The following is a 25,497-nucleotide window of genomic DNA, read 5'->3' on the forward strand; positions in this document are numbered from 1 at the left end:
TTGTTTGTTTCTTCATTTTAATAAATGAATAAAAGTGATGAAGGTGAGAAAATAAAACCGGACACCAGGGGGCGTGCTGGTTCAGTCTGTCTGAGGCCATAAATACAGAAATGAGCCACAGATTAATTAAATGAATGAGGTCAGAGGTCAAAGGTCAACAAAATTCCTTAAATAACAGTTTTTCCAGAATAAAGAACATGAAGGATCGGTTCCAGCAGGCGGGTTCAACTGACCCAACAGGAAGCACTTCCTGTTTAGATGACCCGGTACCAACAGTTACCATGGCAACAGATCCAGGTGAGAATCTGGCTCAATTACCACAGATCCAGATAACATGCATTAGGATCGGTTGCTACGGCGACAGGCCCAGGTGAGACAGGCTGGTGTTCTGACGGTGAAAACGTTTCGCTGAGGTTCTGAACCTGCCAAGCAGAACCGACCCGGTCCAGAAATGTGACAAGAGGGAAAAATGTAACAAACAAGTGAAACTAGCGTCTACCACTGCAGACTTCCTGCAGAGTTTCAAAATAAGAGTTCATCCCAACAGCTCCCTACTCCAAGCAGGGCTTTTATTTTGAAGGGCTCTCCTGTAGAATGTTTACCACAGCAGACTGAGGTCAAAGTTCACTCCAACAGAGCTGACCATCAGGATCAGACCTCCAAGCTCTATGGCACTTCCTGTTGCATCATGGGTAAATACTGGCTGAGCTTTGGCTGTGCAAGCGATGGGGGCAGGAAGCAGATTTTCATAATAAAAGCTTCTCAGCAGGTTCTCAAACTAAGTCAGGAGCACACCTGAGTCAGTCGGCCAATCAGAAGGTTTCCTGAAGCAGTCAGGGGGTGTGGCTTGAGGTGTGTGAGGGGGCGGGGCTTCTTAAAATACATCACAGCTTCACCTGGAGACAAACGTCCAACTGCAGCGTACAGCACCAGGGTGTGTGTCTGTGTGTGTGTGTGTGTGTGTGTGTGTGTGTGTGTGTGCGTGCCATGCAGTCATGTGGTGAGTTCTCTGCTCCAGTTGGCGTCAGAATCCGCTTGGTGGGATTGGCTGGCAACTACAACTCCCATAATGCAACAGAGGATCAACATTCAGTCCTGAAAGAGACAAACAGCAGTTAGAGAGACAGACAGGAGGACAGACAGGAGGACAGAGGGATCAAGCAGATCAACAGATTGTTTTCTTAAATCATTGTTTTTCATCTTGTTGTCTTCTGCTGTTTCGTTCCTTGGTCTCTCTCTCTTTATCAGCAGGGACATCTAGTGTTAATCAAGGGAACTGCAGCAGGAAGTGTGTGGGTGACTGATGATCATGCAGACATGCAGCAGAGGGTACAGCGCCTCCTGCAGGCTTTTCAGCTGATTGAGCCAATCAGAGCGCTCCATGCTGAAGCTGAACCAGTAGAATCTGAGTTCAGAAACTAAACAAGTGCAGGAGCCACAGAATTTTTTACCTGATTGGTTAAACCTGATCAGGTTTAACCAATCAGAGCCAGCCAGGCAGAGGCCATGCAACCGACCAATGAGCATTCAGCTGGAATCCCACCTGCCTGTGACATCACTAATTGATCTCGTGATCAGGAGGAACCTCAGTTTCTTTGTGGACGACGACTCTGGTGACCGACAGTTCAGGATGCAGCCGCCGCGCCTCGCAGAGCGCCGCCGCCAGGGCCTTTAAAGAGAGGGGACGTCAGAACCGGACCAGGATTGGACTGGACCAGAACTGGGACCAAGACCAAGACCAGAACTGGACTAACTGGACCAGCAACAATCTCAGGACCGGATCAAATCGGTAATGGAAAGGACTCAGTACTGGGTCTCTGTCCTGAAATCCCTGCATCTCCAGGAGTCCCCCTGGTTCTGCCAGCTGGTGGAGCTGTAGGACTCGGGCCAGCAAGTTCTGGTCAGGCCTTTGGATCGGGCGTGTTAGGCTCAGAGGCTTTGCAGGAAGGTGAATCCTGCAGTTTCTGATCCGGTTCAACGTGATGGTACCTGACAGGGTTCAGGGTTGTGGTACCTGATGGGGTTCAGGGTTGTGGTACCTGATGGGGTTCAGGGTGGTGGTACCTGACGGGGTTCAGGGTGGTGGTACCTGACGGGGTTCAGGGTGGTGGTACCTGACGGAGTTCAGGGTGGTGGTACCTGACGGGGTTTAGGGTGGTGGTACCTGATGGGGTTCAGGGTGGTGGTACCTGATGGGGTTCAGGGTTGTGGTACCTGATGGGGTTCAGGGTGGTGGTACCTGATTGGGTTTAGGGTTGTGGTACCTGATTGGGTTCAGGGTGGTGGTACCTGATTGGGTTCAGGGTGGTGGTACCTGACAGGGTTCAGGGTGGTGGTACCTGATTGGGTTCAGGGTGGTGGTACCTGACGGGGTTCAGGGTGGTGGTACCTGACGGGGCTCAGGGTGGTGGTACCTGATGGGGTTCAGGGTGGTGGTACCTGATTGGGTTTAGGGTTGTGGTACCTGATTGGGTTCAGGGTGGTGGTACCTGACGGGGTTCAGGGTGGTGGTACCTGACGGGGTTCAGGGTGGTGGTACCTGATGGGGTTCAGGGTGGTGGTACCTGATTGGGTTCAGGGTGGTGGTACCTGATTGGGTTCAGGGTGGTGGTACCTGACAGGGTTCAGGGTGGTGGTACCTGATGGGGTTCAGGGTGGTGGTAACTGACGGGGTTCTGGGTGGTGGTACCTGACGGGGTTCAGGGTGGTGGTACCTGACGGGGCTCAGGGTTGTGGTATCTGACGGGGTTCAGGGTGGTGGTACCTGACGGGGCTCAGGGTTGTGGTACCTGACGGGGTTCAGGGTGGTGGTACCTGATTGGGTTTAGGGTTGTGGTACCTGACAGGGTTCAGGGTGGTGGTACCTGATTGGGTTTAGGGTGGTGGTACCTGACAGGGTTCAGGGTGGTGGTACCTGACGGGGTTCAGGGTGGTGGTACCTGACGGGGTTCAGGGTGGTGGTACCTGATGGGGTTCAGGGTGGTGGTACCTGATGGGGTTCAGGGTGGTGGTACCTGATTGGGTTCAGGGTGGTGGTACCTGATTGGGTTCAGGGTGGTGGTACCTGACAGGGTTCAGGGTGGTGGTACCTGATTGGGTTTAGGGTGGTGGTACCTGACAGGGTTCAGGGTGGTGGTACCTGATGGGGTTCAGGGTGGTGGTACCTGATTGGGTTCAGGGTGGTGGTACCTGATTGGGTTCAGGGTGGTAGAACCTGACAGGGTTCAGGGTGGTGGTAACTGACGGGGTTCTGGGTGGTGGTACCTGACAGGGTTCAGGGTGGTGGTACCTGACGGGGTTCAGGGTGGTGGTACCTGACAAGGCTCAGGGTTGTGGTATCTGATGGGGTTCAGGGTGGTGGTACCTGATTGGGTTTAGGGTTGTGGTACCTGATTGGGTTCAGGGTGGTGGTACCCGACAGGGTTCAGGGTGGTGGTACCTGATGTGGTTCAGGGTGGTGGTACCTGACGGGGTTCAGGGTGGTGGTACCTGATGGGGTTCAGGGTGGTGGTACCTGATGGGGTTCAGGGTGGTGGTACCTGATTGGGTTTAGGGTTGTGGTACCTGATGGGGTTCAGGGTGGTGGTACCTGATGGGGTTCAGGGTTGTGGTACCTGATTGGGTTCAGGGTTGTGGTACCTGATGGGGTTCAGGGTGGTGGTACCTGATTGGGTTTAGGGTGGTGGTACCTGACGGGGTTCAGGGTGGTGGTACCTGACGGGGTTCAGGGTGGTGGTACCTGATTGGGTTTAGGGTGGTGGTACCTGACAGGGTTCAGGGTGGTGGTACCTGATTGGGTTTAGGGTGGTGGTACCTGACAGGGTTCAGGGTGGTGGTACCTGACGGGGTTCAGGGTGGTGGTACCTGACGGGGTTCAGGGTGGTGGTACCTGACGGGGTTCAGGGTGGTGGTACCTGACGGGGTTCAGGGTGGTGGTACCTGATTGGGTTTAGGGTGGTGGTACCTGACAGGGTTCAGGGTGGTGGTACCTGATTGGGTTTAGGGTTGTGGTACCTGACAGGGTTCAGGGTGGTGGTACCTGACGGGGCTCAGGGTGGTGGTACCTGACGGGGCTCAGGGTGGTGGTACCTGATGGGGTTCAGGGTGGTGGTACCTGATTGGGTTTAGGGTTGTGGTACCTGACGGGGTTCAGGGTGTGGGTACCTGACAGGGTTCAGGGTGGTGGTAACTGACGGGGTTCAGGGTGGTGGTACCTGACGGGGTTTAGGGTGGTGGTACCTGATGGGGTTCAGGGTGGTGGTACCTGATGGGGTTCAGGGTTGCGGTACCTGATTGGGTTTAGGGTTGTGGTACCTGATGGGGTTCAGGGTGGTGGTACCTGATGGGGTTCAGGGTGGTGGTACCTGACGGGGTTCAGGGTGGTGGTACCTGACGGGGTTCAGGGTGGTGGTACCTGATTGGGTTTAGGGTGGTGGTACCTGACAGGGTTCAGGGTGGTGGTACCTGATTGGGTTCAGGGTGGTGGTACCTGACGGGGTTCAGGGTGGTGGTACCTGACGGGGTTCAGGGTGGTGGTACCTGACGGGGTTCAGGGTGGTGGTACCTGACGGGGTTCAGGGTGGTGGTACCTGACGGGGTTCAGGGTGGTGGTACCTGATTGGGTTTAGGGTGGTGGTACCTGACAGGGTTCAGGGTGGTGGTACCTGATTGGGTTCAGGGTGGTGGTACCTGACGGGGTTCAGGGTGGTGGTACCTGATTGGGTTCAGGGTGGTGGTACCTGATTGGGTTTAGGGTGGTGGTACCTGACGGGGTTCAGGGTGGTGGTACCTGACGGGGTTCAGGGTGGTGGTACCTGACGGGGTTCAGGGTGGTGGTACCTGACGGGGTTCAGGGTGGTGGTACCTGATTGGGTTCAGGGTGGTGGTACCTGATTGGGTTCAGGGTGGTGGCACCTGACAGGGTTCAGGGTGGTGGTAACTGACGGGGTTCTGGGTGGTGGTACCTGACGGGGTTCAGGGTGGTGGTACCTGATGGGGTTCAGGGTGGTGGTACCTGATGGGGTTCAGGGTGGTGGTACCTGATTGGGTTTAGGGTTGTGGTACCTGATGGGGTTCAGGGTGGTGGTACCTGATTGGGTTTAGGGTTGTGGTACCTGACGGGGTTCAGGGTGGTGGTACCTGATTGGGTTTAGGGTGGTGGTACCTGACAGGGTTCAGGGTGGTGGTACCTGATTGGGTTCAGGGTGGTGGTACCTGACGGGGTTCAGGGTGGTGGTACCTGACGGGGTTCAGGGTGGTGGTACCTGACGGGGTTCAGGGTGGTGGTACCTGACGGGGTTCAGGGTGGTGGTACCTGATGGGGTTCAGGGTGGTGGTACCTGATTGGGTTCAGGGTGGTGGTACCTGATTGGGTTTAGGGTGGTGGTACCTGACGGGGTTCAGGGTGGTGGTACCTGATGGGGTTCAGGGTGGTGGTACCTGACGGGGTTCAGGGTGGTGGTACCTGATTGGGTTCAGGGTGGTGGTACCTGACGGGGTTCAGGGTGGTGGTACCTGACGGGGTTCAGGGTGGTGGTACCTGACGGGGTTCAGGGTGGTGGTACCTGATGGGGTTCAGGGTGGTGGTACCTGATGGGGTTCAGGGTGGTGGTACCTGACGGGGTTCAGGGTGGTGGTACCTGACGGGGTTCAGGGTGGTGGTACCTGATTGGGTTCAGGGTGGTGGTACCTGACAGGGTTCAGGGTGGTGGTACCTGATTGGGTTTAGGGTGGTGGTACCTGACAGGGTTCAGGGTGGTGGTACCTGATTGGGTTCAGGGTGGTGGTACCTGATTGGGTTCAGGGTGGTGGTACCTGATTGGGTTCAGGGTGGTGGTACCTGACAGGGTTCAGGGTGGTGGTACCTGACGGGGTTCTGGGTGGTGGTATCTGATGGGGTTCAGGGTGGTGGTACCTGGCGGGGTTGAGGGTTGTGGTACCTGATGGGGTTCAGGGTGGTGGTACCTGATTGGGTTTAGGGTGGTGGTACCTGACAGGGTTCAGGGTGGTGGTACCTGATTGGGTTTAGGGTGGTGGTACCTGACAGGGTTCAGGGTGGTGGTACCTGACGGGGCTCAGGGTGGTGGTACCTGACGGGGCTCAGGGTGGTGGTACCTGATGGGGTTCAGGGTGGTGGTACCTGATTGGGTTTAGGGTTGTGGTACCTGATTGGGTTCAGGGTGGTGGTACCTGACAGGGTTCAGGGTGGTGGTAACTGACGGGGTTCAGGGTGGTGGTACCTGACGGGGCTCAGGGTGGTGGTACCTGACGGGGCTCAGGGTGGTGGTACCTGATGGGGTTCAGGGTGGTGGTACCTGATTGGGTTTAGGGTTGTGGTACCTGATGGGGTTCAGGGTGGTGGTACCTGATGGGGTTCAGGGTGGTGGTACCTGATGGGGTTCAGGGTGGTGGTACCTGACGGGGTTCAGGGTGGTGGTACCTGATTGGGTTTAGGGTGGTGGTACCTGATGGGGTTCAGGGTGGTGGTACCTGATTGGGTTCAGGGTGGTGGTACCTGACGGGGTTCAGGGTGGTGGTACCTGATGGGGTTCAGGGTGGTGGTACCTGACGGGGTTCAGGGTGGTGGTACCTGACGGGGTTCAGGGTGGTGGTACCTGATTGGGTTCAGGGTGGTGGTACCTGATTGGGTTTAGGGTGGTGGTACCTGACGGGGTTCAGGGTGGTGGTACCTGACGGGGTTCAGGGTGGTGGTACCTGATGGGGTTCAGGGTGGTGGTACCTGACGGGGTTCAGGGTGGTGGTACCTGATTGGGTTTAGGGTGGTGGTACCTGACGGGGTTCAGGGTTGTGGTACCTGACGGGGTTCAGGGTGGTGGTACCTGCTCGTGGTCTTCCTCGGTGTCTCCAGATATGACGATTCTTTTCTCCACTCTGGTTTCTGAAACTCCTCCTTTCACCATCTAAGGATGAAAACAGAAGAAGAGACGAGATTCAACATTTGAACCAACCTGAAGGTCAGAGACCTCCGACCCAATGTGACCTTTGACCTGTTCAGTAGGCACACTGCGGTGGGATGAAATGTTACCCAAGATAAAAACACCGGACAGTCCTTCACTGTTTTGTGAAAAGTTGACCGATGGCTCATCAATGAGATACATTGATGTGTTGCTGTGTGACCACAGCCACTGCATGGTGTTGCCATGGTGATACCTTGGTGATGTGGGTGGTGGTGGTGGTGTTGGACGTCTCTGCGGTGAAGGTCTGGGAGCTCAGAAGGAGGCCACCAGGGGGATCAGTGCCGGCTTGGCTCTGAAACGCATCAGAACAAAACCAGAACCATCAGGAGGCACAACGGGATGCTGTGGGTCCAACTGGTACCGACTGGATCAGTACCAGTGATGTCTACAGGTCAGGAACACTGAGGATCATCTGGTCTCCTCATCGAGCCACAAACAGCCTGATTCTAACCCTGCAGGTGGAGAGGGTCAGTCAAAGCTTAACGTCAGACTGAAACGGGTCAGTCCGGGTCAGAGCCGGACCGGGTCAGACTGTCCTCTGAAGCTAACGCTAAACCTCCTCCAAGGTCCGGCCTCTGGTTTCACCCAACAGTACAGAGCAGCACCAGGAAATGGGCCAGATCTGAATGGTACAATTCACATCCAGCTGAAATGGATCAGAACCAGGCCTTAAATCAAAGAATACATGGATAGGTTCTGCTGTTTGGATTTCTGGTCTTCAGAGATCTGCTGAAGACCAGAACCAGAACCAGAACCAGACCACATGAGGCAGCGTTTAGCGTCTCTGCTCCTCAGATTTGGAACAAAACCTGCTGGTTCCTTTAAAATGGAGATCTGCCTGGTAGCTTTTGATCAGTACCAGAACCGCTCTGACTGACCCGATCACAACTGGACAGATGCAAACATGGATGAATGAAAGACGTCCTCACCCCTGGAGCTTCGTAGGTCAGAGTCTTCCTCATCACCGGGACTTCCTGAAACACACAGGAAACACTGTTTAACTGTTGACATCACGACCAGAGACAACCAGAGACAACCACAGACAACTGGAGACAACCACAGACAACTGGAGACAACCACAGACAACTGGAGACAATCGGAGACAACTGGAGACAACCGGAGACAACCACAGACAATCGGAGACAACCGGAGACAACCAGAGACAACCACAGACAATCGGAGACAACCGGAGACAACCGGAGACAACCAGAGACAACCACAGACAACTGGAGACAACCACAGACAACTGGAGACAACCGGAGACAACCACAGACAATCGGAGACAACCGGAGACAACTGGAGACAACCGGAGACAACCAGAGACAACCACAGACAATCGGAGACAACCGGAGACAACCGGTCCTCCACATTCATCAGGACACATTGTAGCGGTACCAGAACCAGGCAGGTGACACTGGGACAGAGACTATCAGGAGGACGGGTCCAAAAGGTCACGCAGGGTAACGGGGTCTGCTGGGGACAGATCTCCATGGGATGAAGCGACTCAGAGGGACTTGGTGGGACAGGACCTACTGGGAAATGTCTCAGTGGGACGGGTCTCTGCATCTCCATGGTTACCTCCTCGTCCTCATGTGGGGACTGTTGGGTGGGACTGGTGGAGTCCCGAGACATGGGGCGGGGTGAAGGCGGGGTCCACTCTCCTTCCTCCTGGGAGTCGTCTGACTCTCCGTCGTCATGGTAACCACAGGTGGCTTGTCTGACCGCAGCCTCCATCGACTCATCGACCGCTGCCTGAGCGAGCACGCTGATGACATCATCATCACTGCTACCCTCATCACTGCCATCCTCATCCTCATCTTCATCACTAGCCTCACGTTTACCGCTGCCATCACTAGCTCCGCCCCCGTCGCCACAGCTGAGCCGCTGGGCTGTGACATCATCATCAGGGGCCTGGCCGGCTCCTGGAGGCGGAGGCGGGGGGTGAGCGGGGGGAGGGGCTACCTTAAAGTGATCTGCGATGTCCCGGTCCCCGGACTCTGGGAGGACAAAGACTGTCTCCACCTTCTCCGACGTCTGAAACAGAAAACAGAGACATTCAGGAGACATGGGACAGAAGCGTCTCATCAAGACGTCCAGATATGAAAACGTCTTCAAGTTCTGAATAAAAGGACAATCCTCTGGAGACAATGAAGACATGACAGAGATGGACCTGGACAGGGAAACATGAGGACAGTGGGACATGGGGACAGCACCTTCAGCAGGTTGTGTTCCCTGAAGGTCTCTTGCTCTCTGGCGGACTTTAGCAGAGCCGTCAGTTCTGGAGACATTTCATCGAAGGACGGTGTGGGCTGGACAGGAGAGACAGACTGAGGTGAGGACATGGACATAGACATGGACACCTTGATGGACCTGGCAGCTCGGGGTTTGAGGACCAGAACCGAGCCCAGTGGGTTCTGGGTTCCACTGAAACTTCAGTCATCTTCAGGTTCAAACTTCCCAACAGTTGAACAACCAGAGAGGCTCATCACACCCTGCCCTGAACCCTGACCTCAGGATGAACCCTGACCTCAGGATGAACGCTGACCTCAGGATGAACCCTGACCTCTGGATGAACCCTGACCTCTGGATGAACCCTGACCTCTGGATGAACCCTGACCAACAGCAGAACCAAACCTGAAAAGCAGAAGCTTCAACTGAAGGAGGTGAAAGTGGGGGAGCGAAGCAGGAAATGAAAATGGCCGCCATCCTTCCCCAGGTCGGCGCTCACAGGAAGGAAGCGACCAAACAGAGGGGAGAAGAAGAAAAGCCAGCAGCTTCCTGCGCTCCATTTTGCCCAGGAACAGGAACAAAATGGCCTCTGGGAGGAAGTGAAGCTGGAGCTCCTCACTGCCCCCTGCTGGACATGAAGGACCGGCGGCATCCAGGCTGGTTCTGGTTCTGGGCCTGCAGGTTGACCAGCAGGAACAGGAAGTGACCCGGCTGGACGCTTTACAAGACAGGAAGCCATAAGAACTAGAAAGCGATCAGAACCGCTCAGTTTGGATCAGAACCATCCTGTTCCGGATCAGAACCAGCGCTCTCAGCCGTTCAGTTTCACACCTCACTTCCTGCTTCAGTGCCACAGCGGGACAGTGATGTCACTCATCATGCTTGTTTCCATGCCAACCAGCATACCACTGTGGCCGTGGGGGCGGGGCTTAGCCCTCCCAGAGGCGATGATGTCATCAGGACTCCTCCCCCCTCCCTGCTGGTTCCAGCCGGCGCCGGCTGCGTTTTCGGCTCCTGGACGGTGACCGGCAGTCCTCTACTGATGACATCATCAGTGGCAGACACCAGGGCGTTTCTGTTCGTTGCCATGGTGACATCGTCCTCGGCCCACACCGAGAAGACTCTGCCGGTGGTTGTGTCGTAGCTCCGCCCCTGCCTCTCTCTGATTGGCTGTCCAGCAGCTCGGCTTGTCATCAACACCCGTCCCTCCTGGACAGGTGAGCGACATCAGCCAATCAGGTGACAGGACACAGGTGAGGTAAATAAGCTTTAAATAGCTTAGACCTGATTCACTCACTTTAATTTCACAGTTATGATCTGTTATCAGGTAAAACGTGTTGTTGTCTCATCCTGGATATTAAAGTGTGAGTGAATCACCTGAACTGGACTGAAGGGACCGGTTCTGGTTCTACAGCCCTAAAGGTTCTGCTGAGGCTCTGGACCCACAGGTTGACCTCAGGCTGACCTCCAGTTGACCCCAGTCAACCCCGGCTGACCCCCAGTTGACCCCAGTTGACCCCGGCTGACCCCCAGTCGACCCCGGCTGACCCCCAGTTGACCCCGGCTGACCCCCAGTTGACCCCAGTTGACCCCGGCTGACCCCCAGTCAACCCCGGCTGACCCCCAGTTGACCCCAGTTGACCCCGGCTGACCCCCAGTCGACCCCGGCTGACCCCCAGTCGACCCCGGCTGACCCCAGTCAACCCCGGCTGACCCCCAGTTGACCCCAGTTGACCCCGGCTGACCCCCAGTCGACCCCGGCTGACCCCCAGTTGACCCCGGCTGACCGCCAGTCGACCCCGGCTGACCCGCTCACCTCCTCCGGCTCCAGGGGTTCGATCATGGGCGCGTCGTCGGCGCGGCGCAGAGGAGACGAGGCCAGGCGTTTGTCCCACTCCGTCATGCCGCCGCCCCCCTGCTCTCCCTCCAGGAAGGAGCGCCGCAGCGCGCTGATGGACGTCTGGACGACGTCCTCTGGGCTGCCCAGTGTCTCCTGTGGAGGACGGGACAGAGTGTTGCCGGTTCGATTCCCCGCCTGTGATTGGACGAGCCTCGTGTTTACCTGAGTCTTCAGGTCTTCGTCCTGATCAGACTGTTGGACAGACACACATGTTACAAGGTGTCCCCAGGGGACAGGGGACCTGTATGGGAGGGACAGGTGTGTACCTCAGTCACGGTCAGGTCGCCATCGACGACGGTGTCCGTCAGCTCCGTCTGGAAAACAAAGAGTTAATTACAGGGAGACGGACAGGAGGGACGGGGGGACAGGAGGGACGGGGGGACAGGTTTGATTACCTTGGTGTCGTGTTTCTGTGGAGACGGAGGACTTTCTGGAGAAACCTCTGCAGCCTTCCTCTCCTCCTCTTTCTGCTCCTCCTCCACCAGCAGCAGCAGAACCTCCTCAACTGGAACCAGAACCAGAACCTTCATGGGTTGGACAGGTGTCCTTGTCCCCTTTATGAGACACTGTGACCCGTCCAGTTCTTCCAGAGAAAGTCCTCCCCCGGTTTGTTAAGCTAATGGTACCAATTGATCGATCATTATCCATCGATCATCGGTTCGTCCAGCGTCGGCGGCAGGAAGCTCAGCTGCTGCTTTGGCTCCTCTGATTGGTCAGATTCTTACCTGGCTCCTCCCTGCTGTCGTCCAGCCTCCTGGTTACCGTGGCGATGTGGTCGCTGACAGCGATGGCTTTCGATGCTCCGTACAGTCCTGAGCCCATGTCTGCACACACACACACACACACACACACACACCGCTGTGATGTCATCACCATTACGTCAGCACAGGAAACCAACAGTCACCTTTGCCATAGCAACCATTGTGATGCTCAGTCAGTCTGTTCATAACAGCTCATTGCCAAGGCAACAGCACAATCAGCCAATCAGAGCTAAGGGCACATGCATGGCGTCCTGGCGGACAAATCAGAGCGCAGCGTTGGTGTCACATGGTGACAAAGGTTCTTCTGAACAACATGGCCGAGGTCAGAGAGCAGCGAGCCCACCTGGTGGTGGAGCGGGTAGCAGGTGGAGGTGGGACCCGGTTTGAACCCGGTTCGGGTCAGAACCTGCAGCTGCAGGTGTCTGGGCGATGGAGGACGCAGCAGGACATGGACAGACGGTCAGGGTTTATGAAGCCTCACCTTTGGTCGGTCATGGAACAGAAACAGCTGAAATGTGTTGGTAGATCTAACTCTACACACACCTTCAACACCTGAACCTGAAGACTCCTCAGGTCCCTCTCAGGTCCCTGTCAGGTCCCTGTCAGGGACCTGACCTGAGAGGCACCTGAGAGGCACCTGAGAGGGACCTGAGAGGCACCTGAGAGGGACCTGAGAGGGACCTGACACGGACCTGAGAGGCACCTGAGAGGCACCTGAGAGGGACCTGAGAGGCACCTGAGAGGGACCTGAGAGGCGCCTGACAGGGACCTGACACGGACCTGAGAGGCGCCTCTCAGGTCCTTCTCAGGTGCCTCTCAGGTCCCTCTCAGGTTCCTCTCAGGTCCCTCTCAGGCGCCTCTCAGGTCCTGACAGGTCCCTCTCAGGTCCGTGTCAGGTCCCTCTCAGGTCCGTGACAGGTCCCTCTCAGGTCCGTGACAGGTCCCTCTCAGGCGCCTCTCAGGTCCCTCTCAGGTTCGTGTCAGGTCCCTCTCAGGCGCCTCTCAGGTCCCTCTCAGGTCCGTGTCAGGTCCCTCTCAGGTCCCTCTCAGGTCCGTGACAGGTCCCTCTCAGGCGCCTCTCAGGTCCCTCTCAGGTTCGTGTCAGGTCCCTCTCAGGCGCCTCTCAGGTCCCTCTCAGGTCCGTGTCAGGTCCCTCTCAGGCGCCTCTCAGGTCCCTCTCAGGTCCGTGTCAGGTCCCTCTCAGGTCCCTCTCAGGTTTGTGTCAGGTCCCTCTCAGGCGCCTCTCAGGTCCCTCTCAGGTTCGTGTCAGGTCCCTCTCAGGCGCCTCTCAGGTCCCTCTCAGGTCCCTCTCAGGTCCGTGTCAGGTCCCTCTCAGGTCCCTCTCAGGCGCCTCTCAGGTCCCTCTCAGGTCCGTGTCAGGTCCCTCTCAGGCGCCTCTCAGGTCCCTCTCAGGTCCGTGTCAGGTCCCTCTCAGGCGCCTCTCAGGTCCCTCTCAGGTTCCTCTCAGGTTCCTCTCAGGTCCCTGTCAGGTCCCTCTCAGGCGCCTCTCAGGTCCCTGTCAGGTCCCTCTCAGGTCCCTGTCAGGTCCCTCTCAGGTCCCTCTCAGGCGCCTCTCAGGTCCCTGTCAGGTCCCTCTCAGGCGCCTCTCAGGTCCCTCTCAGGTCCCTCTCAGGTCCCTGTCAGGTCCCTGTCAGGCGCCTCTCAGGTCCCTGTCAGGCGCCTCTCAGGTCCCTCTCAGGTCCCTGTCAGGTCCCTCTCAGGTCCCTCTCAGGTGCCTCTCAGGTCCCTCTCAGGCGCCTCTCAGGTCCCTGACAGGTCCCTCTCAGGTCCGTGTCAGGTCCCTCTCAGGCGCCTCTCAGGTCCGTGTCAGGTCCCTCTCAGGTCCCTGTCAGGTCCCTCTCAGGCGCCTCTCAGGTCCCTGTCAGGTTCCTCTCAGGTCCCTGTCAGGTCCCTCTCAGGCGCCTCTCAGGTTCCTCTCAGGTCCCTGTCAGGTCCCTCTCAGGTCCCTCTCAGGCGCCTCTCAGGTCCCTGACAGGTCCCTCTCAGGTCCCTGTCAGGTCCCTCTCAGGCGCCTCTCAGGTCCCTGTCAGGTCCCTCTCAGGTCCCTCTCAGGCGCCTCTCAGGTCCCTGACAGGTCCCTCTCAGGTCCCTGTCAGGTCCCTCTCAGGCGCCTCTCAGGTCCCTGACAGGTCCCTCTCAGGTCCCTGTCAGGTCCCTCTCAGGCGCCTCTCAGGTCCCTGACAGGTCCCTCTCAGGTCCGTGTCAGGTCCCTGACAGGTCCCTCTCAGGTCCGTGTCAGGTTCCTCTCAGGTCCTCTCAGGTCCCTGTCAGGTCCCTCTCAGGTCTGGTTGTCCGGTTCATGTGAGTTTTTGGAGGTTTAGAGAATCAGTCTGTAGAGGTGATCATGTCTGGTTTGTTCTGTTCTATGTGCAAAGGTTGATCTGTAGCAGTGGTTGGTGGCTGAGAATGAAGGGAACAGTTTCCATGTATGGTGCACCGTCTCTACCCCTGAGCCCCGCAGCGCCCCATCCTGAGCCCCACAGCGCCCCATCCTGAGCCCCACAGCGCCCCATCCTGAGCCCCACAGCGCCCCATCCTGAGCCCCGCAGCGCCCCATCCTGAGCCCCACAGCGCCCCCTCCTGAGCCCCACAGCGCCCCATCCTGAGCCCCGCAGCGCCCCATCCTGAGCCCCGCAGCGCCCCCTCCTGAGCCCCACAGCGCCCCATCCTGAGCCCCGCAGCGCCCCATCCTGAGCCCCACAGCGCCCCATCCTGAGCCCCACAGCACCCCATCCTGAGCCCCACAGCGCCCCCTCCTGAGCCCCACAGCGCCCCATCCTGAGCCCCGCAGCGCCCCATCCTGAGCCCCGCAGCGCCCCATCCTGAGCCCCGCAGCGCCCCATCCTGAGCCCCACAGCGCCCCATCCTGAGCCCCACAGCGCCCTCTGCACACATGTTGATGGCAGCGCATGTCTGACATGAGACTGCATCAACACAAACAGATGATCAGTGGCGAGTTTGAAACAAGCGCAGCCAGTCAGGATGCAACAATCCAAAAAAGCTGAGAGAAGCAAGAGCTGGAACCAATCAGAGAGCAGCAGCACTCCATCCAATCAGAGAGCAGCAGCACTCCAGCCAATCAGCAGATCACAGAGCTGCAGAGTTCAGGACTACCTGAGTAAGCTCGACCGTTGGCTTTGAGCGACACAGTGACGGCAGGAGAGCCAATCAGAGAAGACGTTGCTGTGGTCCTGGAAGCTAAAGACCAATCAGAAATGGGTAAGGAACATGTAAACACTCTAGTGACCCATCAGTCCTCCCACTGGAACCAGCCCTAGAAAGTGGACCTAGACTCTGCCAGGGAGCTGGATGCTCCCCCAGAGGCCCAGTGCTCAGGGCCCCGTCCTCCATGCTTCAGACCTGATGTATGAATGGCCCCCAGCTGGTTTCTGCACAGCACACCACCATCATTTGATGAGCTGTGCCGGAGCGGGAAGCGGGCCCTGAGGACTGGGTCCGGGAACCGATGCCTGGACCAGAATCAGGACTACAGGGGTCCGTACTCCTTCTGAGACCAGAACAGAACCAGCAGCTCTACAGAAACCAATGACCTACTGGTAACTGGTGTGACTGGTACCTCCGTCCAGGCTCCGGCTCAGCATGTTCCTCTTGCTGATGCATCGTGGGAAGTTGGGAGCGGGTCTGGATATCTGAGCGCTGGCTCTGCGGCTCTGAATCTGGGTCCGACCGCTGTAGCGAAACTTTGACCCCAGAGACAGAAACTTCTTTGGCGGTTCCTCAGGAGACAGCAGCCTGTGAGACAGACGGCCGTGAGACGTCTCGTGGACAAATGGACGGAGATGTTTGGACACCAGAGAGCTGCCGACCTGAAGAAGGAGTGATGCTCCACACACACCTTCCACAGCCGCTTGGCTGCTCGGTGGTTCAGCAGCTTGAAGCCAATGATGGACTCAAACTGGTCAAACTGGAGACAAACAGAGGTTACAGTGAACCCAGCAGGCATCAGCTGCTAGCAACGTAGCTACATGTTAGCTCATTAGCACTCCATAGCAACGTGGAGTGGTGTGCACTGCTAGCTAACACACTAGCTGGGCACTAAGGTGCTAATCATAAACATTAGTTATGCTAATGCTAAAGATTTATACTAACATAGTATTTAGCAGAGGCTAATGCTAAAGCACCAACTTTAAACATGCTGATCAATCATGTGTCAGTGACACTAACATAGCAGTAGCTAAGTGTGCTAAAGGTCAACAAAATGCTAAAGTGGTAAACAAAACAATTAGCTCTGCGATTAGCGCCTTAGCAGATTAGCAGAACTGCGGCCACCTCTTCAACATGCTAACAGCTGGTTGTCAGTTGATTGATTAAAACACTGCTGGGTCAGAGGACAGGGGACAGGGGACAGAGGACAGGGGACAGGGGACAGAGGGTGTCTGTCTCACCTCTCCAGGTCGGATCTTGATGTAAAAGTTGTTCCGTTTGTAGGAAATCTTCAGGATCTTTGGCCAGGAGAATCGGTTGATCCTCAGCCGGTCCCTGTACACCAGCAGCCCGCTGTTACACACGCCCAGCATGATGGCCACGCCCTCCGAGTCCTGCAGACACACCGCGGTCAGTGAAGGCAACACGGCCCCTTCAGGCACAGGAACACGGACACCAGGGGACATCAGGGGACATCAGGGGACACCAGGGGACACCAGGGGACACCAGGGCTCAGAATCGGTGACGGCAGCAACAGGTGAGTCCAGGTGAGACTGGGCCAGGGGTTCTGATCTAAGACGGTTCCTCAACAGAACCGCCGTCTGTCCACAAACTGGACAACCTCAGGTCAATCAGGATCACACTGAGGACGCCGTCTTACCTCTGACTGAGCAGACAGGCAGTCAAAACGGCTTCCTGTCATCTAATCCAAGCAGGCAGACAGACAGAGACAGAAAGACAGAGAGAGAGACGGACAAGGACAAACAGAGAGACAGAGACAGAAAGACAGAGAGAGAGACGGACAAGGACAAACAGAGAGACAGAGACAGAGGGACAGAGGGACAGACAGTCATTCAGACAGAAGGACTGGTCTGAATGTAGACCGTCCAACAGAGACACTCACATCATTAAACTGAAGGTTTGCTAGCAGGACGTCCTGAGGGACAAATGTTGGACACCAAGGGAAGCTCTGATTGGCTCAGAGAGGAACCAATCAGAAGCCAGTTAGAAATAAAATCTGGAGCAACAGAAAGTTCAGCCAAGCTGAGAGTCAGGCTGAGGTCAGGGTCACTGAGGTCAGGGCGGGGTCACTGAGGTCAGGGCGGGGTCACTGAGGTCAGGGCGGGGTCACTGAGGTCAGGGCGGGGTCACTGAGGTCAGGGCGGGGTCATCTGGAGGATGTACAGGTGAGGTGAATGCGGGTTTGTCTTCAGGCTGATGATGGCGTCAGTCCGACCCGTTTCGCCTGATGGTGGAAAAATCGTTTCTGTCCCATCAGCAGCCGCCGCCATCGATGGAACAGGAAGTGTGTCGCTGCTGATTGATTGGACAGAGCAGAGCAGCAGCGCGACTGGACCCAATGAGGACGGGCCAGAGCCGTGGTCCGACAGAACCAGACCCTCAAAACGCTTCACTGCTGGTTCAGAACAAGCAACCAATACGGTGACCCAGAACCCAGAACCCGGAACCCAGAACCCAGAACCCAGAACCCAGAACCCAGAACCCAGAACCCAGAACCCGGAACCCGGAACCCGGAACCCAGAACCCGGAACCCAGAACCCGGAACCCGGAACCCAGAACCCGGAACCCAGAACCCAGAACCCAGAACGCAGAACCCAGAACCCAGAACCCGCAGAACCCGGAACCCAGAACCCAGAACCCAGAACCCGGAACCCAGAACCCAGAACCCAGAACCCAGAACCCAGAACCCGGAACCCGGAACCCAGAACCCAGAACCCAGAACCCGGAACCCAGAACCCAGAACCCAGAACCCAGAACCCAGAACCCAGAACCCGGTCGGCTCACCTTGGCGTGATGCAGGTCCACTCCGTACATGGACAGCTTCTTCACATTCTCCAGGAAATGCATCTCAGCTTCTGCTGGACTCATTCCTCTGAACACACAGAGACCCGTCAGAACTCCAGAACCTCACCTGAACCCGGCACATCCGACCGGCACCGCGGCCCGCTGACCTGAGGGTCCGGTGCAGATCCACGATCTTGGCCTCCATCTCTTTGGTTTGGTTTGGAGCGAAGCACAACTCACTGACGTAGTCTGGAGCACATTCATCTGGAAACCAGGCGGACAAGGGTCAACCCAGAAACACTGACCTGCTCTGACCCCTGGGGTCAGAGTTCAGCCTCTCAGGTGTTTCCCCTACCAGAGTCGTAGTCTCCGAGCTCAGACTGAACCGTGTAGGAACCAAGAACGGCGTGAGTCGCAAAGGAACATGGAAGACGTCCGGAAACGACATCCTGTCTGAGCTGCAGACACAGGAAGTACCTGCAGAGACGGAAACCAGGTGAGACACGAAGACGAGGACGTGCTGAGAGCCGGTCAACAGGTGGCGCCGTACCTGGTGATGTCCTCAGACAGCTGGGCCGGGTTCGGAGGGTAAAACTTTACGTTAAAGGAGAAGTTCCAGGGAACGCCTGAGGAGAGAAGAGAAGAGTCAGCGCTAACGGAAAGGTACGGCGCAGACGCAGCAACCAGCCAATCAGCTCCAAACTGACCTCTGACCTGCTTCTTGATCTCCTTCGCAGGATCCAACCAGTTCTGCAACAGAGAGGCAGACAGGTGGACAGTTAGACAGGTGGACAGTTAGACAGGTGGACAGAAGCTTCCTCTAAATAGGAAACATTGCTGGTTAACTGGACAGGTAGAGACAGGTAGAGACAGGTGAGACAGATGGAGACAGATGGAGACGGGTAGACACAGGTGGGACATGTACCTTGTTGCTGTCTGCGTCTCTGAAGGACAGGCTGAAATAATCTCTCTCCAGCAGGTTGAGGTGATCACAAACTTTCTCAAACAGCTGAAAACCTCGAGATCGTTTCTGGAACCAGAGCGAGAACGGGTCGTTGTTCCTACTGGTTTACTTCATGATTTGACTAGGACAGTCCACATTGGTCAATATTACTGTGATTTACAGTAACATTAATTAGCACAATGGCTAAACTTCAGGCAGGTAATGACAGAAAGAGAAACAGATTAAAATAAATGTTTTATTTCTGAATAAAATGGTGAGGAGCTAAACAGCTAGCTACGCTAACTGATCAGGGGTCAGTCCTCTTCACTAGCACTGCAGCGCTAACCTGAATGGGGTTCAGTGGAAACAAATGCTAAAGCTCTGATCTAAACCAACAATGTCACCGTGTGACATTTCCACTTCAGGAAATGGAACAAAAACGTCTTCAAAATAAGAGCATGAGTACAAACATCCAGTTACTTTAATAATGATGGTAACTTCAACACAGACGTTGAACTTTATTCAACCGAAAGTTTAGCAAACAGCAGAGCTAGCTAACGCTTCAGAATTGAAGCTGAGTACGCTACAGTTAGCTCCACTGTTAGCTGATTAGTCCTGATCCCCCAATCTGGGAAAAGTCTAGAATTGTCCCTCCAAAAAAATCACAGAAGAAACGTTTGCATTTTAAAAATATCAATGTGAAAAGGCAAAAGAAACAAAGAACGAACTAAATCTGTCATTTATCTCAGGAAAAGATAATTAATTTTAGGTCCCCCCACTAATGTTAGAACAATGGTTCAGTCCAACTTGAAGGAGCAGCAACAGCTGCGCTGAGCGCTGGTCAGAGCCGCTAAGTGAGGAGCTAGCTGCTAGCTGTACCTTCTTAGCTGATAGCTGTGGCTGCTAGCTGTTAGCTGTGGCTGCTAGCTGTACCTTCTAGCTGTTAGCTGTGGCTGCTAGCTGTTAGCTGCTAGCTGTACCTTCTAGCTGTTAGCTGTGGCTGCTAGCTGTACCTTCTAGCTGTTAGCTGTGGCTGCTAGCTGTACCTTCTAGCTGTTAGCTGTGGCTCTGCATCACAAACATAAAACCCTCCAGTAAGTAAATACTTAAATGTAAACATTTAATTAATTTCACTGCTCAATAGGTAGAAACACATTAACAGTAAAATTCAGGCTGCAGGTTGTTATTTTATTACTTTGGCTGAATCATGATAATCTGCCTTATTAGCTAAACTGCTACACTTTCATGGGCTTTAGCTTTTAGCCAAAGGGGCTGAGGAGAGGAGCAGCTCAGAGTGGGAGCTGAGAGCAGATAGAAAAACAGAAACTGCATTTATGTCTCACTGCCACAAAATAAAACCTGAGTATTTCTCTATATAAGCCCTGGTGCTTTAAATGTTACGCTAAGTTATGATTCCCCAGATATTCATTTCTACCTGTTGGTTCTCCGTCACCTGGCAAAACTGAAAACGGCTGAAAAATAAAGCGAGTTATAATTTAAATGCCCATAACTTTTTGTGATTAATTTGATTAAGAGCAGTTGCTCATTAAAACATTAGCATTTAGAACCTTATATTTCTGTAAAGCTGCAGCAGAGATCGGATCCGTCAGACTGAACAGAACTCGGACAGAAGCAACATTTGGGTTTCTGGTCCTGCAGCTGAATGTGGTTTAAAAACCGTTAAATCGATTTAACATCACGTCTCTCTGTAACGTCCAGGTGGTCCATCATGTGTCCCCCCAGCGCCTCCCATCTCACCTCCACCATGCAGGTGAACTGCGACCCGTCCAGCAGCGCCACCCGGGTCTGCATGGTTCTGAAGCCCAGCGCGGTTCTGGCCGGAGAGCGAGTGACGAGTCCGCCCGACGACAGCGGACTGCTGGAGTCCTCAGCCAATGAGCTGTGAGCTGGCCCCTCCCCTCCCTGAGGAAACAGGAAGTGATGTCACCATTCGCATTCCATGAGCTGAGGTCAGAGGTCATCCCGGGTCAGTTACCTGTTTAGGTGTGGAGTGGGCGGCGGCTTCAGGGAAAGGCTCCGCCTCTGGGGGCTGGGCTTCACTTGGCTCTGTTGTCATGGTGATTCACCTGGAGACAGTGATGTCACAGCTTAATGCCATGGTTACCACGGAGACCAGTGATGTCAGAGCAGGATACGGTTCAGGAAGTGATGGTCATCAGGCCACCCAGAACCCAAACTGGACCTCCAGACCAGAACCATGACATCACGCCGACTGCCATGGTAACCAGCCGCTGACCCGTCCAGCTGTCAGGTGAACGGTTACCACGGCAACAGCAGGGAGAGACGGATTACAGCCGGAGACAATCTGATGTAATCTGATTTGGTGAGGATGATGAGGAGATTCTGAGAGGAAGGTTCTGGAACCAGAGTGATGGAAAAACAGCTGGTTCTGGTTGGGTTAGTTAGTCAGAACCCAACCAGAACCAGAATTTAACATCATCATTTTAGAGGATTCACCATTTAGAACCTTCAGAACCTCCTGAAGATCAGTGACGTTAGATGGTTCTGGTTCTGGTGAAATGGGCCGGTTCTGTTCTGGTTCTGGTGAATTGGGCCGGTTCTGTTCTGGTTCTGGTGAATTGGGCCGGTTCTGTTCTGGTGAATTGGGCCGGTTCTGTTCTGGTTCTGGTGAAATGGGCCGGTTCTGTTCTGGTTCTGGTGAAATGGACCGGTTCTGTTCTCCAGGCTGAATAAATGGTCAGCAGGGTCAGAATTATTCTACAGGAGAACCGAACCTGCAGAACCGGAACCGTCAGGTTCTGGAAGCAGCCAGGACTCAGAACCGGTTCCGGTCCCGGATGGGTTGAAGCAGCAGAACCCTCCTATCATCATCATCAGCAGCAGCAGCAGCTCGCGCTGCTTTGTTCAGGTGATCGTGATGAAGATGAGGATGCTCTTCATCACCGGAACCAGCTGACTCATCAGCCGCAGCACGAACCCGAACCGAACGCATGAGACCGGGTCCAGACCGACCGGACCGGACCGGACCGGACCGCAGCTCTTCCTCCTCTGCGGGTCGGGAGTGTCCCGGGGCACGCGCGTGCCTGAGGTCCTGCAGCAGGACACGGACACGCGCATCGGGCTGCAGCGGGACCGGAACCGAGCGGCAGCAGCTGGAGGTTCTGTCTAGTGACCGAACCGAGCCGGACCGACCCGAACCGGACCAGCTGCTCTGACATTAAAGCGCCACTTTACCTGTCCTCGTGCAGGACGCTCGCCCTCTTTCCGCCGGTCAGCGATGCCGCTCTGCTCTCTACGTCATCCCCTACTACGACTGGCTGTGACGTCATGACGCACGCCCAGCTCCGCTAAGCCTTGGTTTGGAAATATTATTAAACTTTCATGTTTTCATTCTTCAGACGCCGCGGAGCCCCGGAGGTTCAGGGGCCCTCAGAGGACCGGAACCGAGGCTTCAGGGGCCCAAGCAGAGAGTTCTGCTGGTGAGCAGAACCAGAACCACAGAATCGGGTCGGTTCTGTTCAGGAACATTCAGTCCTTTATGCCAACAGCCTGTAAACCATGAAGCATCAGCTGTTTAATGTCACTAAAGCTAATTATTTTATTCCCTCGTTTCTCTGAATCGTTGACCTGGTTGGATTTCTGGCTCAGTTTCCAGTAAAAGTTTAACAGATTTAACTTTTTTACTCATCCATCACTTCTTACTTTGACTTTACTGAACATGAGCTTCAGAGGCTCGTTTCCTCACTGACTGGAACTGGAGCCATGCTAACTGCTGTGCTAACAGATATGCTAACTGCTGTGCTAACAGATACTAACAGATATGCTAACTGCTGTGCTAACAGATACGCTAACTGCTGTGCTAACAGATATGCTAACTGCTGTGCTAACAGATACGCTAACTGCTGTGCTAACAGATATGCTAACTGCTGTGCTAACAGATATGCTAACTGCTGTGCTAACAGATATGCTAACTGCTGTGCTAACAGATATGCTAACTGCTGTGCTAACAGATACGCTAACTGCTGTGCTAACAGATATGCTAACTGCTGTGCTAACAGATATGCTAACTGCTGTGCTAACAGATATGCTAACTGCTGTGCTAACAGATATGCTAACTGCTGTGCTAACAGATATGCTAACTGCTGTGCTAACAGATATGCTAACTGCTGTGCTAACAGATATGCTAACTGCTGTGCTAACAGATATGCTAACTGCTGTGCTAACAGATATGCTAACTGCTGTGCTAACAGATATGCTAACTGCTGTGCTAACAGATATGCTAACTGCTGTGCTAACAGATATGCTAACTGCTGTGCTAACAGATATGCTAACTGCTGTGCTAACAGATATGCTAACTCATAGATCTGAGGAATGTGACTGTAAAAATCTGTATTAAAACAAACTTTGTATACTTTTATTTTTAATATTTCATTATGAGGAAGATTTTTAATGAACAGATGATCTGTGTGTGTGTGTGTGTGTGTGTGTGTGTGTGTGTGTGTTACTCACCGGTGCAGACAGGAAGTGATCCGTTCAAACAAAAGAAGAAAAAAATAATTAATGAGATGAAAGAAGTAAGTGATGACATCACAGCTCTTCTTCTGCTGCTACTACTGTAGTGGGTTGGTGACATCATCATCATCGTCACCCTCCATGAACCTTCTGAACACACACACACACACACACACACCACCCAGCAGCAGTCATACTGAGTTCTGGTTTTAGTCTCAAAGTTTTCACGGCTCTGGATGTTTAAGGAATCGATCAGGATTTAAAGTGAAAACTGAGACAAAGTATCTGTCAGGGGAAGAGACACAAACATGGAGGACCCATGTGGCCTAGTCAAAGCAGGAGGAAGATGAGCAGCTCAACGGAAACCCGTCCAGCACCGAACACTGACCGGATCAACAGAAATAAAAAATAATCATAAATCAGTCAATACTTCCTGCTGCTCCTTTAAGACCCGAACCAAAACATCCGAATCCAACCGGGTCAGGAGGCCGTGGTCCCGGTCCGGACAGGCAGAACCCGGCTGGGGAGCAGCAGGGAGGAAGAGGAGGAGGAAGAGGATTACCTGAGCAGGTTCCGCTGCAGCGAGGAAGAGGATGCTGGTTCTGGTTCTGGTTCTGGTTCTGGTTCTGGTTCAGGCGGTCCGGTTCTCCCAGTCAGTCTGTCTGCAGCTGTTTGGCGGATTATTGGTTTCTGCTCAGGCTCCGCCCCCAGATTATCCCCCCCCGCCCCCCCCCATCCCGGTCTGCCAGCTGCAGGAGGAGGGGGGCTGATGGAGACAGTGAGCCTGGTTCAGGTTCTGGTTCTGTTGATGCTTTCCTCCTGCAGGGATCAGAACCTCAGGTCCATTCTGGTTCTGGAGGACAGAAGACTCCTGCACTCTGATTGATCCAGGCGGCTGGGGGGCGGGGCTTGTCAGACTCCTGCAGCGCTCCGATTGGTGGAGCCAAACTGATCCGAGATCAGATTCTCTGATGGCCGAAAGTCTGAGAGACACGAGGACAAGAGAGGACGAGTTCAGAGTGTCCCCCTGTCTCTGTCCTCCTGTCTGTCTGTCCTCCTGTCTCTGTCCTCCTGTCCTGTCCTCCTGTCTCTGTCCTCCTGTGTCTGTCCTCCTGCAGTCAATGAGGGGACAGACAGAGGGACAGAAGGAGGTAGTGTCCTCGTCCAGAGGATGTCCTAATGTTTGTCCTCCATCAGAGTTCAGACCTGAGATCATCCAGAACCAGAACCAGAACCAGAACCAGCTACTTCCTCTTTCTGTGACTCTCCACTGGGCTGAGACCGGTTTCTAAAAGGTCCGGTTCTGATTGGTTCAGATTGGCCGGGTCGAGTCGGCGAGGTACCGACCGTGTTGGGTCGGGTCGCCTTTCAGACAGTGGCGGAGCCAGAGGGGGGGGTCAGGGGGCCAGTGCCCCCCTGTCATCTGATTGGCCCCCAGATTATTGACATGTAACAGCTCCAGGTTATTCCTGTACATTATTTATAATCATTCTAAGCCAACCTGATATCTAAAGAAGAAAAACAATAATAAATATATGAAAATAAAATGTATAAAACTTGATAAAAGTCCATGTGACATAAATAAATAGATTTTCATCACCAGCCTCCATAACAACAAGCTGATCTTCTTCTCCTGGTGTTTCAGTTGCTGCTGTGGTGAAACTCAAACCCTGAAGCCCTTCATACCTGGTGGTGATGGTAAAACACCAATAAGTTATTTATTGATCCTCCACAAAGAGAAAAACCTGAAGAGGAACCACAATGTTCTAGTTTGGATCAGAGGTTGGAGGTTTTTATTGTCCGTCAAAGAAAAAAATCATTTTATTTCCAATTTGTAGTCATCAAACGAAACATTTACAGCTCTACCAACTGTGCCACTGTGCAGCCCGCTATATATATATATATATATATATATATATATATATATATATATATATATATATGCACACACACATTTTAAATTTTGCCCCCCCAGAGGTAGTCCTGGCCCCCCCTTGGCCCCCCAACTTTAAAAGTCTAGCTCCGCCGCTGCTTTCAGACTGGAAGGTTCTGCAGCTCCAACAGAACCCTCGGTACCTGTCCTGCTGTCAGAACCGTGTTGTGCTGAGGCGGTTCTGGTTGTGACCCGGCCATCATGTTGGACCCTGGTGTTGACAGGAAGTCCCAACATTTCTGAGGAAACTCTGGACACGTAGTGACATC

General features: G+C 54.5%; 1 protein-coding gene and 1 long non-coding RNA gene across 15 annotated transcripts; one reads left to right on the top strand and one right to left on the bottom strand.

Moving 5' to 3' along the window:
• Window positions 1-24,023, bottom strand: epb41l3a (erythrocyte membrane protein band 4.1-like 3a). 14 transcript variants are annotated; one of them, XM_017303134.2, is made up of 26 exons: window positions 22,018-22,194; window positions 20,798-20,888; window positions 20,560-20,724; window positions 18,784-18,888; window positions 18,566-18,608; window positions 18,409-18,484; window positions 18,214-18,335; window positions 18,026-18,122; window positions 17,859-17,946; window positions 16,714-16,755; window positions 16,295-16,447; window positions 15,716-15,813; window positions 15,466-15,641; window positions 15,003-15,086; window positions 11,832-11,930; window positions 11,502-11,611; window positions 11,373-11,420; window positions 11,269-11,298; window positions 11,023-11,199; window positions 10,113-10,415; window positions 9,191-9,286; window positions 8,940-9,011; window positions 7,907-7,951; window positions 7,171-7,269; window positions 6,840-6,920; window positions 1-1,669 (listed from the first exon to the last, which is right to left on the bottom strand). In XM_017303134.2, the coding sequence occupies exons 2-26, from the start codon at window positions 20,876-20,878 to the stop codon at window positions 1,559-1,561; spliced, it is 2,601 nt and encodes an 866-aa protein (XP_017158623.2). In that variant the 5' UTR covers window positions 20,879-20,888; window positions 22,018-22,194; the 3' UTR covers window positions 1-1,558. The 14 variants fall into 14 exon arrangements, with proteins under 14 accessions (XP_017158623.2, XP_081457315.1, XP_081457314.1 ...); XM_081601189.1 differs by lacking the exon at window positions 16,714-16,755; XM_081601188.1 differs by lacking the exon at window positions 16,714-16,755 and having other exon boundaries at window positions 1-1,095; window positions 1,548-1,669; window positions 18,409-18,608.
• LOC103460146 (uncharacterized) lies at window positions 20,647-22,384 on the top strand. The gene is made up of 2 exons (XR_001776254.2): window positions 20,647-20,771; window positions 22,182-22,384. It is a non-coding gene; the product is annotated as an uncharacterized LOC103460146 (long non-coding RNA).
• Window positions 24,024-25,497: the final 1,474 nt, after the last annotated feature.

The sequence above is a fragment of the Poecilia reticulata genome, chromosome 20 (genome assembly GCF_904066995.2).
Source record: "Poecilia reticulata chromosome 20, P_reticulata-male-v2, whole genome shotgun sequence".
Classification (NCBI taxonomy): Eukaryota; Metazoa; Chordata; class Actinopteri; order Cyprinodontiformes; family Poeciliidae; genus Poecilia; species Poecilia reticulata.

What these genes read in the sequence shown, in the direction of transcription:
- epb41l3a (XM_081601187.1), bottom strand. Translation starts at nt 20,878, where the DNA reads ATGACAACAGAGCCAAGTGAAGCCCAGCCCCCAGAGGCGGAGCCTTTC. An exon ending in GCTCGGAGACTACGACTCTG is followed by an intron (nt 18,123 to 18,213) that starts GTAGGGGAAACA and finishes CCTGGTTTCCAG; the next exon opens with ATGAATGTGCTCCAGACTAC. An exon ending in CACAGAAACACGACACCAAG is followed by an intron (nt 11,421 to 11,501) that starts GTAATCAAACCT and finishes TTTGTTTTCCAG; the next exon opens with ACGGAGCTGACGGACACCGT.